General features: G+C 37.0%; 1 protein-coding gene across 1 annotated transcript; it reads left to right on the top strand.

Annotated features, from left to right (window-relative positions):
* The first annotated feature begins 11,917 nt into the window (after positions 1–11,917).
* On the top strand, positions 11,918–14,635 carry LOC111397611 (laccase-12-like). Its single transcript, XM_023024617.1, has 6 exons — positions 11,918–12,064; positions 12,170–12,321; positions 12,575–12,819; positions 12,964–13,092; positions 13,229–14,185; positions 14,272–14,635. Exons 1-6 carry the CDS (start codon positions 11,945–11,947, stop codon positions 14,400–14,402), a joined length of 1,734 nt encoding a protein of 577 aa, XP_022880385.1. The 5' UTR covers positions 11,918–11,944; the 3' UTR covers positions 14,403–14,635.
* Positions 14,636–15,049: the final 414 nt, after the last annotated feature.

The following is a 15,049-nucleotide window of genomic DNA, read 5'->3' as shown; positions in this document are numbered from 1 at the left end:
GCTCAAAAGGAATTTTCAAAAGTTTCTAAACCTTCAATTCCTGATCTTCAAGGTGAAGTTAAGGAGATGAAATCTCAAATTTCAAAACTTGAAAAACATGTTCAAGATATTCGTATGGAAGTAGTTTGCCTTAAAGCAAAAGATTTGACAAACGAATATTATTCTCAAAACAAAGGAAAATCTAAAGTTTCTTCAAAAACTCCTTCACATCATTCTCATCATTCTAATTCATCTTCATCTGACTTTTCATCTACTTCAAAATTTCCTCAAACTGAAGAAGAAAAGATTAATGTTATTAATCGAATTCAACTTCAGAAATGGTACTGCAATATGACTATTGTAGTTAATAAAGAATTCAAATTCAATACTCGTGTTTTGATTGATTCAGGTGCTGATCAAAACTGTATCAAAGAAGGACTTATCCCTACAAAATATTTTGAAAAAACTACTGAACGCCTTTACGGTGCTAGTGGTAAAAAACTCAATATTAATTACAAAATTTCAAAAGCTCAAAAGAAGGCTTCAAAGAAAACTTCAAAATGACTAAATGGACCCAGTTTTCTTGATGAATTGAGACATTCAAGGGTCTATCAAGCAAGAGAAATTCTTCTCAACCTTTGTCCAATTCAAAATCGATGGTGCTACATTTGTCAAGATTCCCATCAACTTTGTGTCAGACATCAATATCTACTTTAATAAAGAAAAAGATTATCTTTATTAAAGGAAGTCAAAAATTGGAAACTTTTGACTAAAGTTGATGCTGCTTTTCAAGATGCTCCATTTTGATGTCGTCCACTTCTCTTTTCAAGATTCTTTCTTCAAAATGAAAGAAATTTCAAGTTCGGACTTCATTATAAAAGGAGTTCAAAATTTCATTTCAAGTAGAGCGAATTCAGCAAGAAGAAGTTTTACTTTTCTTTGTAATTTGTTCTCTCAAATATCTTTCAATTATCCTTGTAATATTTAAATCTTCTTCAATTATCAATAAAAGTACCTATTTTCATAAATTTCTGTTCTTCTATTTCATCTCCTATCCCCTGGGTCTTATATATATATATTCTATTAGATCCACTACTTATAAGTATTAAAAAGCAATCCAAACAAACACGTAACTCTTTGCCAGTGAGCTCTTAAGAACTGTTTTTTTTAAGCTTACGAGGGTGTTGGAACTTGCCTCATCCATGGATCTACATTCGATATGCAATCAAATAATCTCTTGAAAATGAAGAATTAGTTGTTCTCTTGCTCACGGAGATCCACAGAAAAGAAGGGCAATAGGGTGGGAATGGGCTTGTTGAGCCGCGCTGGATAATTTCTTGCCATGTACCTATCCCTATACCCGTTTAAGACGGGGCGGGTTAGGGTCGCTGCCCTGTTTACCTTTTTTTCCATTAATTTTTAATGAAAAACTTGTTAAAATATTAATTTTATAGAATGACGTAGTTTTCCACTATCGGAAGCAATTCATATTAGGGCTTGTTTGATTCAATCCGTTTTCCATTTTTCACCTTTCGAGACTGTTTGATGACAAAAATTTCCTCGGCAACTTGTTTTCCTCTCCCCTCTCCTCCCGTGATGGATTTTCCTTGGTTTTGTGGAAAAACAATTCTCATGGTTTTGGTGAAAATTGGTTTTCCACCTTTATTTTTTATTTGCAATTGGAACAAATTTTATCCCTTTAATTGACAAATTTCATGAAAAATAAAACCAGAAGAACACCAAAACATATAAAATTTGAACATTTTCAGATGAAAAATTATACCAATCAAATACATTTAATTAACAATTCCCAATAAAATAAGTTTTTGATAATTCAATTCCCCAGAATTTGTTTTCTTTCTACCCAAATTCTATTCTTGTAATCAAACAAATCCTTATATGATAAATCATGATTTTTATTTTTATTTTTTTTTATTATGAATAAATGGAAGATATTCCTTCAAACTTAATAGGGTGTTTTTATCAATCATATTTCAGGGAAAAAAAACTTTCAATGGCTAACGAAAATAGGGGAAACTGCCTCCAACAACAAAGACAATACAGGAAACTTCGATTTACATATAAAAGCTTTGTAACTTATGTTATGTAGTCCTTGCACATGTGAATAATATTTTTAACAAGGCATTGTATGAAACTCAAAATGTGACATTCAGATATTAGACGCTAAAATTCTGATAAAATAGAAGCCTTTTCTTAAAAGAAGAAATAATTAAAAGTAAATGTAGAGCTTGAGAAACTTCAATAGCCAGTTTACTAATGACTAAACTAGGAGATGCACACATAATGCAATATTTGATGTTGTAGATCTTCAAGTGCTGTCATCTTGGTCTAGAATGTCTATATCAACCTTAGAAAGTGATGACTGTAAAAATGTTTATTAGTTAGACAAATGATGTATTTAATTATTTATTATTCAAATCAACTCGAAGAAAAATAAATTTATCTCCTCTTCAATATCCATATCACTTTGTATAACATTCAAAGTATAATGTAGGTAATGAATGTTCTACAAAAAAAATAAAAAAAATAAATAAACCTAGTTAGCAAAACAACAACAACAATAATAATTATGAAAAATATAAATAATTATATTTCTCATATCATGAATGTCAGCCCATAACCAATCTTGAGCACACAGCGAATCCTCCAAAGTTTTATGGTGAAGCCTATTTTTGTATAGATTAATAAATCTATTACTAGTATTGTACTGAATGTAGACTCTGAAGCCATTATAGATATTGGAATGACTAAAATATCTCTTGCAGCTTTCTATAAAGAAGGCTATTATATTGAATTTGCATTCCACCATGCCAATATATCAAATTCATTTTGATGTAGCGGAAATATTATAGGGAAGATGAACAATCACAAATTGAAAAAATTCTCAAGGAAGATTTTATTGAATTCAAGAACTACTGCATCTAAGGGCTTACCACTGATTAAATAGAAGAAAAACCTCGAAAAATTCGGAAAATAAAATAAAATAAAATAAGATATTTTTTTCCAAAAATGGAAAATATGAGATAATTATTAAGATTGAAAATACTTATCTTCAGGATCATCCTCCAACAAACGGAATCTAAATCCGAATTTCATGGAAAGAGATATTGCAAAAATGAAAATTACCATAAATAGCAAAAACGATTAAACGAGGGTCTAAACGATGGATTTTGCCCGAAATTGGCCTTACGTCAGGGCCAAAGGCACTGAGTTTTATTTCTTGGCTCTGCTCCAATCAAATTAGACTAGCGATTTGCCAAAAACGAGCAAACCCAAAGTCATCATGAAATCATTTGCCCTTTTTGCCAACTTTTGCCTTGTGATGGTCCCATTTTACCATGAACTCTAATCCCTTATGCACTTCATCATTCTTCCCAGGGTGGGAAAAATTCGCCTTCGAATTTGACGGGAAAGGAGCTTCATCATCATCACTAGAATTATCATCATGAAATGGCACCAAATGCTTGATATTGAACATGTCAGAGGTACGAATATGGCTGGGCAGCTTTAAACGGTAAGCATTTGGATTGATCTTCTCAATGACCTCCAATGGACCAATCTTTTTCGCAGTAAGCTTGTTGTATTCATGAGCAAGAACACGATCCTTTGTTAACACCGCCCAAACAAAGTCACCTACCTCAAACTCAACATGTCGGCACTTGAGATCCGCAGCACGCTTATACTCAGCGACAGCAGCCTGCAGCTGATCATGAGTCTGTGAGTGAACCTGCTGCAGTTGTTGAATAAAGTCTTCGGCCTTACCATGCATTTTAACAGAAGTAGAAACTGGAACCAGATTAAGAGGACCACGAGGAACAAGGCCATACACCACCTGGAATGGACAAAAACCTGTACTTCGGTTAACAGCATGATTGTGAGCGAATTCTGCTTGACACAACTTCTGATCCCAAGACTTGATGTGATCACCAACCAAACAATGTAATAAATCACCTAAGGAACGGTTAACAACCTCTGTTTGACCATCTGTTTGAGGGTGATATGCACTGCTGAAGTCCAGCCGTGTGGCTGAGGAAACGAGTATCCCGATCGGACACAATAGATGTAGGCAGTCCATGAAGGTGATAAACTTCACAAAAATACAGTAAGGCTACATTGACAGCATCTGTAGTCTTCTTGCAGGGGATGAAATGTACCATTTTTGAAAATCGATCAACCACTACGAAGATTGAATCAAAACAACGCTGGGTCTTGGGAAGTCCCACAACGAAATCCATGCTCACATCTGTCCAAGGCTGGGTTGGGATAGGTAGGGGCATATACAAGCCCGCATTGGTCGCCTTGCCCTTGGCCAAGCGACAAACCCGACAACACTCCACAAACTTGCTGACATCTTTGCGCAATGATGGCCAAAAGTAAGAAGCAGCAACAAGTTGCAATGTTCGGTCACGACCCACATGGCCCTCATTATGCAACTATTGAATGATCTTCAACCTCAAACTGCCCTTTGGAGCGCACAACTGATTGCCATGAAAAAGAAAACCATCAACCCATGTAAACTCCGACTGCACACCCTCCTGCAACTTCTGGACAACATGGGAAAAGTATGGGTCAGTAGCATATAAGTTACACACCCTGTCAAAACCTGGAACCTCCACTCGCATTTCTGTAAAGAGCATTTGGCACCTACTCAACGCATCCGCAATTTTGTTAAGAGCACCTGCCTTGTGCTTGATCACAAAAGTAAATTACTGTAGATAAGCAATCCAAGAGGCATGTCGAGCAGAAACCTTATCCTAAGTACCAAGGTGTTTAAGGGCATCATGATCCGTATACAAAATGAACTCCTTATGGAACAAATAGTGACGCCAATGTCGAACGGCCTGGACTATTGCATAGAACTCGACATCATAAGTACTATACCGAGACTTCGAGCCAGAAAGCTTCTCACTGAAATATGCAACAGGGCGGTTGTTCTAACTCAGTACACCACCAATACCCACTTTCGAAGCATTACAATGCAGCTCAAATGGTTGGGTAAAGTCAGGCAACACCAAAACTGGAGCAGTAGTCAACTTCTGCTTAATCAATTGGAAAGACGACTCTGCCCCGTGAGTCCACTGAAACCTACCATCCTTCATGCAATCTGTAATTGGTGCCATGATGCTACTGATATGCGGTATGAACCTGCGATAGAAGGAAGCAAGACCATGAAAACTCCGCACCTCAGTGACAGTTTTGGGCTGTGGCCACTGACTTATCGCCTTTACTTTAGATGTATCAACTGCTAACCCCACCTTCGACACCACATAACCCAAGAACACCACACTATCAGTGAGAAAGGAACACTTCTTCACTGCAGCATAGAATTTATCCCTGCGAAGAACTGAAAGAACTTCCCGAAGGTGCCGGACATGTTCATCATCGTTAGCACTATAAATTAAAATATCATCAAAGTAGACCACAACAAATTTATCGATGAATGGGCGAAGAGCCTGATTCATAACCCGCATAAATGTACTGGGCGCATTTGAGAGGCCAAAGGGCATGACAAACCACTCGTACAATCCTTCCCTCGTCTTAAATGCGGTCTTCCACTCATCCCCACGTCTGATCCGAATCTGATGGTACCCACTCTTCAAATCAAGCTTGCTAAACACACAAGCACCAGTAAGTTGATCCAACAAATCATCTAGGCGGGGAATAGGAAAGCGGTAACGTACCGTAATCTTATTGATTGCCCTACTATCCACGCACATGCGCCACGTGCCATCCTTCTTCGGTGTGAGAAGAGTAGGAACAACACAAGGACTAAGACTCTCCCTGATGTGTCCTTTTGCCAGAAGCTCCTCAACTTGCCTGCACAACTCTTCATGCTCAGTGGGGCTCATTTTGTAATTCACTCGGTTAGGTAGGGCAGCTCTAGGAACCAAGTCAATCTGATGCTGAATATCCTGCAGTGGTGGTAGTCCATCAGGAAGCTCTTCTGGGAAAACTTCATGAAACTCATTTAGCAATGGCTGAACTGCGAGAGGGATTTCATGCTCACTGTCAACCGACTTTCCAATAAGCACATACACTACCCCAGACTCCTCCATCTCTGTCTCGAACTTCTTTCTGGTCAGTAAATTGGCATTGTTCCCAACTGTCTGTACTGAACCCTTATCCGGTAGTAACACAATTTTCTTTCCCCCAAACAGAAAGCTGTACGTGTTGGTATACCATCATGCAGTGAGTGCCTGTCAAACTGCCACGGCCTCCCTAATAGTAAATGACATGCATCCATCTCTACTACATCACATAAGACCTGATCCTTGTAGATAGGTCCGATGGAGAAGTTGATTCTAGCACGTTGAGACACTTCTACGTCATTGCCTCTTTTCAGCCAGGCTAATTTATAAGGTTTGGGATGTTTCTCAGTCTGCAAACCTAGCTTCTTAACGACCTCCTCAGCCACCACATTCTCGCAACTACCAGAATCAATAACAAATTTGCACACCTTCCCTCCAACAGTACATGTTGATTGAAAGATATTATTACGCAACCAATTAGTGTTATTCTCCAAAGGAGTCAGGAAACTCTTCCTCACCACCAGTGCCTGACCCACATCACCAACCACAAACTCTTCCTCTTCTGTTGCTTCTTCTCCGCCCTCACCGTCAAATACGGGCGGACCTTTATAATCGTCATTTCCCTCATCAACAAAGAGTCCCCTGCGCGGATTCTTTGGGCACTCAGACTGCCTGTGGCCCGTAACTCCGCATCCAAAACAACGAATACCAACCCCAGGACGTGTTGGTTGTTGGGCAGGATTTGTTCTAGGAGGACCAGATTGGGCAGGATTACCAGGACGTGCCACCTGCTGTTGTGGGTTACTAGAAGAACTCCCTGCAATGAAATGACTAGTAGTTTTCCTGGACTGTTGCTTCTCTATCTGTATTGCCCTCTGATGTGCTTCAGAAACTGTCACAGGATCAAACATATTGAGAGTATCCTGTATTTGGGGACGAAGACCACCCACGTACCTGACACCAACTGCTCCTCCGTCTCCATCATCTCATTCCTCGTAATCAACATATAAAAATCCGTGGTATAGTCACTAACCGTTTTCCCACCTTGACGCAGATTTTGCAGTTGTTGGTACATGGTCCGCACATAATTGTAAGGCAGAAATTGTTTCTTCATATGTTTCTTCAATTTGTCCCACGATGCAAGCTTAGGTTTCCCCAGCCTGGATCTTGTCACCTTAGTCTGCTGCCACCACGCCGCTGCTCGCCCACGAAGCCTCGTTGCAACGAGAGGCACACATTTATCGGCAGGAACGTCTTTAAACTCCAAGACCTCCTCCACTGCAGTCACCAAATCCAAGAATTCCTCTGGACTCAACCCACCATGAAATTCTGGAATATCCACCTTAAATCCTGATTCCCAACGTCGGTTATCCTCCTGACCACCCCTTCTCCGGTGAACTGGCAAATCCAATGGTTGTTCAAGCGGTGCAAACGGATTCTCACCATCGGAATCCCCAAGCTGTTGGCCTGTAGGCGCAGGCTGCTGCGGCATAAGCGTAGCGATCTGCCGTGTCAGCAATTCCACTTGTTGACATAGCTGTGCGACTTCATCACGTCAATGTACCTCCTCTACCGGGGCATAACGGGCTTCAGGACGTCTCCATGGCGGCATGGTGAAGGAACGATTTCGGCTCTGATACCAACTGATATAACGGAAATATTATAGGGAAGATGAGCAATCATAAATTGAGAAAATTCTCAAGGAAGATTTTATTGAATTCAAGAACTACTGCCTCTAAGGGATTACAACTGATTAAATAGAAGAAAAACCTCAAAAAATCCAAAAAATAAAATAAAATAAAAAAAAGATATTTTTTTCCAAAAATGGAAAATATGAGATAATTACTAAGATGGAAAATACTTATCTTCAGGATCATCCTCCAACAAACGGAATCTAAATCCAAATTTCATGGAAAGAGATATTGCAAAAATGAAAATTACCATAAATAGCAAAAATGATTAAACGAGGGCCTAAACGATGGATTTTGCCCGAAATTGACCTTGCGTTAGGGCCGAAGGCGCTGAGTTTTATTCCTTGGCTCGACTCCAATCAAATTAGACTAGCGATTTGCCAAAAACGAGCAAACCCAAAGTCATCATGAAATCATTTGCCCTTTTTGCCAACTTTTGCCTTGTGATGGTCCCATTTTGCCATGAATTCTAATCCCTTATGCACTTTATCACATTTGATCTAGGCAATAGAGGCTCATTCAAGAAAATGTCAAGCTCTGATTTCATACTATAAGTACTCGTAGTATTAGAAACAAATAAATCAAATTGTGCCAACCAATCTTTTTTACTTGCATTAGTAGATATCTCAATTTGGTTTGAAGACTGAGTCACATTTCCACTTGATCCATGCTTTGTTTTGTACTCATTTAGCAGCCCGTGACAAAATTTTCTAACATTTTCGATCTCAAAAAGTCAGAAATACCTCCGACTTATGTTCTTTATAAATACTTGATATATGTAGACGAAAAATGTATCTAATATTTGAAATTCAAATAAAACCCTTTCCATTTATTTTTCCACACCCAATCTCGATATTTGAATTGAACGCTGGATTGCAAATTGTCATCGAACAACCCCAGTACGACGATCAGATATTCTAATTGTCCCAATTTACACGTAACTTTAACATGGATGAAATCTATTAATATCTACGTTAGGGGAAGTTGTAGGTCAAAAATCTCCAATATGATTGGTTGAACTCATTTTTATATTTCTAGTCATGGGTGTTGGCCTAACATTGATCCGTGTATGGGCCATAGCGTAATGTGGGATAGGGATCTTGACACGTGTACGTTCACCAATGTTTGTTAGAGATAATAGTTTGCCAAGTAAAGATTTATTACACAATTCAAAATTGAGGCTGGCAAGTTTGATTCGAAATTTTATGCTCTTATGTCAATTATTTATCCCTTTTTCCACCTACTTAACGACTTAATAGCTACTTATAAGCGGTTTTCAAGTTAGTAACGAACCTAATTACCAACTTCAATTCTCATTCTGTCTTGCTTTTCAACCATATTCTATGACTCTTTCTTCAATTAAAAGTTTTTAATTCAGCATTGTAAATGAGTCGAATCAAAATTCGAACACTTATGATCAAGTTAAAATCAAAACTTATAATAGAATGCGAGTTAACTTTTCTCTCGATATAAAGATTATTTAAATTGGTAATGATACGTCAAAAAAGGTTGGTATTCTCTAATTATTCAACTTTAGTCTAGATTAAAAGAATCGAAATCTTAATGATGCATTAATTAAACATAAAAATGGTACGTGAAATAATTTTCAATTTTGCTAACAACTTCGGAGAAATAATACCATCTTTAAGCAAATGACGTAATATTTCTTCACGTGTTAATTTAGTTATTACAGATGAAATAATGTATAATTTATATAAAAAAAATAATTAATATAGAAGGATTTGAATTATTTCTTCAAACTATCCTTTTCGAATGGAACCTCACTTTAAATTCAATTTAACATCAGAGTTCAGAGAGCACGAAGTTCTATTCGTCTGAATGCTCAAATTACTTGTCGAATTTCAAAATTGTTTTTCTTGAAAGATCCACCAGGGCAAAATAAGAGTAAATGCCCACATTTCTTAAATATGAAAGCAATATTAATAAATGCTTTGGTCATTCTTTCTAATAAGATTGTCATTTTAATATAAAATTTCATTATTTAGGACTTGTTTGGTAGTGATTTTGAAAAATAATATTTTTACCGTTAAAGAGTAAAGTAAGTCCTACCTGTGAGAGAAGTCAAAAATGATGACTGGAATAGTAAATTAATAGTAAACAAATTAATTTTTTGGGGAGAAAAATCAATACCAAACATGTATTTAGTATTAGGGAGTATTTGAGTCATATTATTTTGATAATAATGCATTCTTGAATAGTGTATTGATGAAAAATGTGTGGTTAAAAAATAAGAAATTTTTTTTGATTTGCATGTAATATTATTTTATTGAAGAATGTGTGGTTGAAATGATATCAAATCACTGTTTAAAAATACATTTTTTTGAATAATGTGGCTCAAACAGGCCCTAAATAAATCGAAAATGGAAAAATCTTACCTTTTTTTCTTTGACTATTACAGTTATTCGTGGTTCTTTTATTACCTCTATCAAAAAATGTACTTTTAAGCAACTCTTACCCAAACATGATATAAATCATTGTCTGAAATAGCTATAGAGGGAGAAGAAAATGTAGACATAGTTTGCCCCCAAGACAGCCCACCCAATTCAGTTATCAACAAATTAACTTGTCCGGATGGGTTTTCTCTAACTGAATTGACCAAATAAAAAATTTCGGATAAGTACTTAATTAAATATTTTCACCTAATTAATTAAAAGGTTGAACCCTAACCTTAAGGGTCCCCACCGCCCCTATCCTGGAGTATCGTGAGGGAGGTAAATCGCAGGTTATGCCTCTAAAAGTACAGAATGGAAGGCTACTTGTACACTTGCACTTACTCAAGAACCAAATCCATATTTCAGGATTCGAACCCTTGACACGGCAGCTTCAAGTAAAACTGAATTTCTCTACCCTTCCCTTTTACCACTTGGAGATGTGCCCTGGGGGCATTTTCACCTAATTAATTAATTATCAAACACGATCTTCTCAATCTACTTATGTCTTATCACTAGATATCATCTAACTGGGAATTTTAGTCCATGTTTATAGTAACTAATCACACTTCCCATGCAAATGTCAAATGTAGAATGAATTCCATTCCTGCACGGAAATGTGAAAGATGAATTTTTGCATATTATCGGTGGGATGTATGGACACTGTTAACAATTATTATTTTTAGGATCGCTTATTAATTATTAAAAAATCTGTCTAAAATTTTAAATTCTTTAAAATGATAAATATTTTTATATATATTGATCTTGAAATTGAAATTGTCTTAACAAAATATTATTAGCAATATGTGAAGGCCAAGTACAAGAAATCTTGATTATTAGTAAGATAATAAATTTCTTCAAAAACCCTATAAATTTACATAATTGTTACAATTACAGAATAACAAAAAAAAGGACATCCGATAAAATTGGAACAATACAGAGAAGATTAGCATGCCCCTGAGCAAGGATGACATGTACAAATCGAGAAATGGTCCAAATATTTATTTTTATTTTTTGTAATGATCCGAATCTCTATACCCAAGCTGTTAACTTATGTACTGTCCGCTTTGGATGAGCCTTACGCCCATTTACCCCTCACGGCTTTCTGTCAATTGATATCAGGATTCGACTTAAGTCTTATTTAAGGGAAATGTTGTGAGTTCGAATTCTGGAAGACGCGACAGAAAGTTGTGAGGAGTAAGTGGGCACAAGGTCCACCCAAAGCGGACAGTACGTAAGCTAACGGTTTGGATATAGAGACCCGGGCCGTAAAATAAGTAGGGTTAAATCAAAACACTTTTCCTTGAAAGCATAATTACCTTTTTGAGACTAACATAAACTGTTTCTACTAAAAGTTTAGATTAGATAAACTAACAATTTAAACATATTTATCTTATAAATTAATAATAAATGAAGTAATTATTATTTGTATAGGTAGTCGAAATTTTTAAATGATACACAGTCAATAAAATGGAAATTACGTAACAAACTAATAATGAAAGCTTCAAAAACTAATTCAAAGTTGAAAAATCCCACATCAGAAAGAATAACTTGTGAAGCAAGTGTAAATCAAATTGTTCAGTACTTGATTAACAGAACAGTGGGTGCACCAACTCATTTAGGGTTGAACTAAGTTTCCTTCTAAACCTAATCAAGAACCACCCTCTCTCTCTCTCTCTCTCTCTCTAGAATTGTTGTATATATAAGGGATTACTCTGTCTTATTCTTCTGCAGACAAGCATCCATTTCCATTTACATCATATTCTAAAAGGAAATGGAAACCTTGAGAAATATTATGAATCCCTTCTGCATTTTCTTGTTTTTAGGCATGTTGTTGCACTTTGCAAGTTCAATGCCAAGAACAAATGCAAAAACTCATTACCATGATTTTGTGGTATTTTTTTTTATCTCATTTTTTTATTTTTTATTTTTTTGCTCGGAGTTTGTTTGAAATAATTAGATATTAAGTTTGATATATACATCATATATGAAACTGCAGGTTCAAACTACACCAGTGAAGAGGCTGTGCAAAACCCATAATACTATTACAGTAAATGGAATGTATCCCGGACCGACGTTAGAAGTGAACAATGGTGACACCCTAGTTGTCAAAGTTACTAACAAAGCTCGATACAACGTCACCATTCATTGGTAAGTTTATTGCATAATATTTTATTTTTGTCATTAATAAAACATGAAACATAGGGTGGTTAAGTGAAAGAAATAATTGCATGCATGCAAGCAATTTTTCTGCTATATGTATTGAACATTCTCTAAGGGTTTAAACTATTTTTAACAATTTAACTTTTGTACAACAACAAACTTTACATACTTATGTAGTTGTGTGGGTATATGTACTGACAGAATAACCAATTGTTGCATTGCTGTTTTGACGAATATATAGGCATGGGGTGCGACAAATGAGAACTGGATGGGCTGATGGACCAGAATTTGTGACTCAATGCCCTATTAGACCAGGACGCACTTATACTTATAGATTTACAATTCAAGGACAGGAAGGAACACTTTGGTGGCATGCCCATAGCTCATGGCTTAGAGCCACTGTCTATGGAGCTTTGATTATTCGCCCACGGCTCGGAGAATCCTATCCCTTCCCCAAGCCAAAGCGTGAAACCCCTCTTCTTCTCGGTATGTTATATATCTTATTGTCAGTAATCGTTGGTGTCTACACAAACAAGTTGAGATGACAACGAAAGCACGATTTATGTGGTTGGAATATATTTATTTATTGGTTTTCAAATTCGGGATGACAATAATTCTGATGGTGATCAGGTGAGTGGTGGGATGCAAACCCCATTGATGTTGTGCGGCAAGCCACAAGAACAGGAGCTGCTCCAAATGTTTCCAATGCTTATACCATCAATGGTCAACCTGGTGATCTTTACAACTGCTCTAAAAAAGGTATAACTTGACATTTATTCTTCCATTCAAAATCACGAAAATAAATAGTTTCTCTTCCTAATCAGTCTTTAAGTTAGTCACTTTTCGACAAAAGACAAACAAATTGACTATAATGTCTGATCCTATTCTGATGCAGATACAATAGTAGTTTCAGTGAATTCTGGCGAAACAAATCTCCTTCGAGTCATCAACGCTGCACTCAACCAACAACTTTTCTTTAAAATAGCCAACCACAAGCTCACAGTTGTTGGTGCCGATGCTTCTTATCTCAAACCCTACACCACCTCAGTTCTCATGCTCGGACCAGGCCAGACGACCGATGTCCTGATAACTGCCGATCAGTCCCCAGCCAAGTACTACATTGCAGCGCGTGCCTACGCCAGTGCTCAAGGTGCACCATTTGATAATACTACCACTACAGCCATTCTAGAATATGAGACTGCCCCTTGCCTAGCTAAATGCACCTCGACCAAGCCAGTTATGCCATCTCTACCTGCATTTAACGACACTGCCACTGCAACTGCCTTTACGAAAAGCTTGAAAAGCCCAAGAAAAGTCGAAGTACCCACAGAAATTGATGAGAATCTCTTCATTACCGTCGGTTTAGGACTCAACAATTGCCCCAGAGGTGCCAGACGTAGAAATTGTCAAGGACCAAATGGAACTCGATTCACTGCCAGCATGAACAACGTATCTTTTGTGCTTCCATCGAACTTTTCCCTGCTGCAGGCACATCAGCAGCGTATACCTGGAGTATACACAACTGATTTTCCAGCAAATCCACCTCGGATATTTGATTATACTGGTAATGTAAGCCGGTCACTATGGCAACCCGCTCGCGGTACTAAGGTATACAGATTAAAGTATGGAGCAAGAGTTCAAATAGTGTTGCAGGGAACAAGTATCTTCACAGCAGAGAACCATCCAATTCATCTCCATGGATATGACTTCTATATCCTTGCTGAAGGATTTGGAAATTTTAATCCAAAAAGAGATACAGCCAAATTCAATCTCGTTGATCCACCACTACGAAATACAGCTAGTGTACCTGTTGGTGGATGGAGCGTGATTAGATTTGTCGCTGACAATCCAGGTGAGAACTAACATAAATAATCATACTCATATTCATTTTATAAATATGCCATTATTCTCATATCTGCAAATTGATATGTTAAATAGGAGTATGGTTAATGCACTGTCACTTGGATGTTCACATCACCTGGGGTTTGGCAATGGCTTTCTTGGTGGAAAATGGAGTGGGAGAATTACAAACGTTAGAGCCACCTCCTGCTGATCTTCCCCTCTGTTAGTACCATCAATAAGGAGATTCAATAGAGTTTTGCATTTCTGCAAACTGCGGACAAGCTTTTATTTTTTCTTACTTTATTTGTTCAATTTCTTGGTTATACATGACCGGTTCACAAAAGACTGTGTAACATTTAGTTTCCGTGGCACAATCTAGTGTTCAACCGATCATGTTCTTTTGATGGTAGCTGTTGTGTTTTCTAGAGCCATTAAAAGGAAATTGTTTGAATTTCATTTATTTTGAGACTTTAACAGTATTGGATCACAAGACTAGAGTAATTTAAAGTGTTTCCATACGCATTTTGAGTACCGCAAAAACGAGAAAGAGGAATTCCTGCTGATCAAATGCCCAGAAACACAAAGTATAAAGGATACAACTCAAAAGTATAAAAGTGCATAACATAAATTTTGCAGAAAATTATAACAAAACACAGATAATTGTTTCGGCCGTAGCCCCAAGGTTCACTGACTGCTTCTAATACCTAATCTTCTGTTGAGCATCAGTTAAAATGGATATTGCTTTATTTGCACTAAAAATGCCCAAAACAACAACCAAGGTATACAACTAGTTCAAAGTACAAAAGATCAAGCCACATATTTCTCTTATCTTTAAAAGAATCGCGGATTGAGAATGAAGTTTACCAAGAACATA

This window comes from Olea europaea, chromosome 1, assembly GCF_002742605.1.
Source record: "Olea europaea var. sylvestris chromosome 1, O_europaea_v1, whole genome shotgun sequence".
Lineage (NCBI taxonomy): Eukaryota > Viridiplantae > Streptophyta > Magnoliopsida > Lamiales > Oleaceae > Olea > Olea europaea.
The sequence above is the reverse complement of the archived record's forward strand: the minus strand, read 5'-3'. Positions and strand labels throughout refer to the sequence as shown.

Bases quoted from the DNA above. Each gene is read 5' to 3' on its own strand.
- LOC111397611 (XM_023024617.1), top strand. From the start codon at position 11,945: ATGGAAACCTTGAGAAATATTATGAATCCCTTCTGCATTTTCTTGTTT. The intron at 12,820-12,963 runs GTATGTTATATA...GATGGTGATCAG, and splicing joins TGAAACCCCTCTTCTTCTCG to GTGAGTGGTGGGATGCAAAC. The intron at 14,186-14,271 runs GTGAGAACTAAC...TATGTTAAATAG, and splicing joins ATTTGTCGCTGACAATCCAG to GAGTATGGTTAATGCACTGT.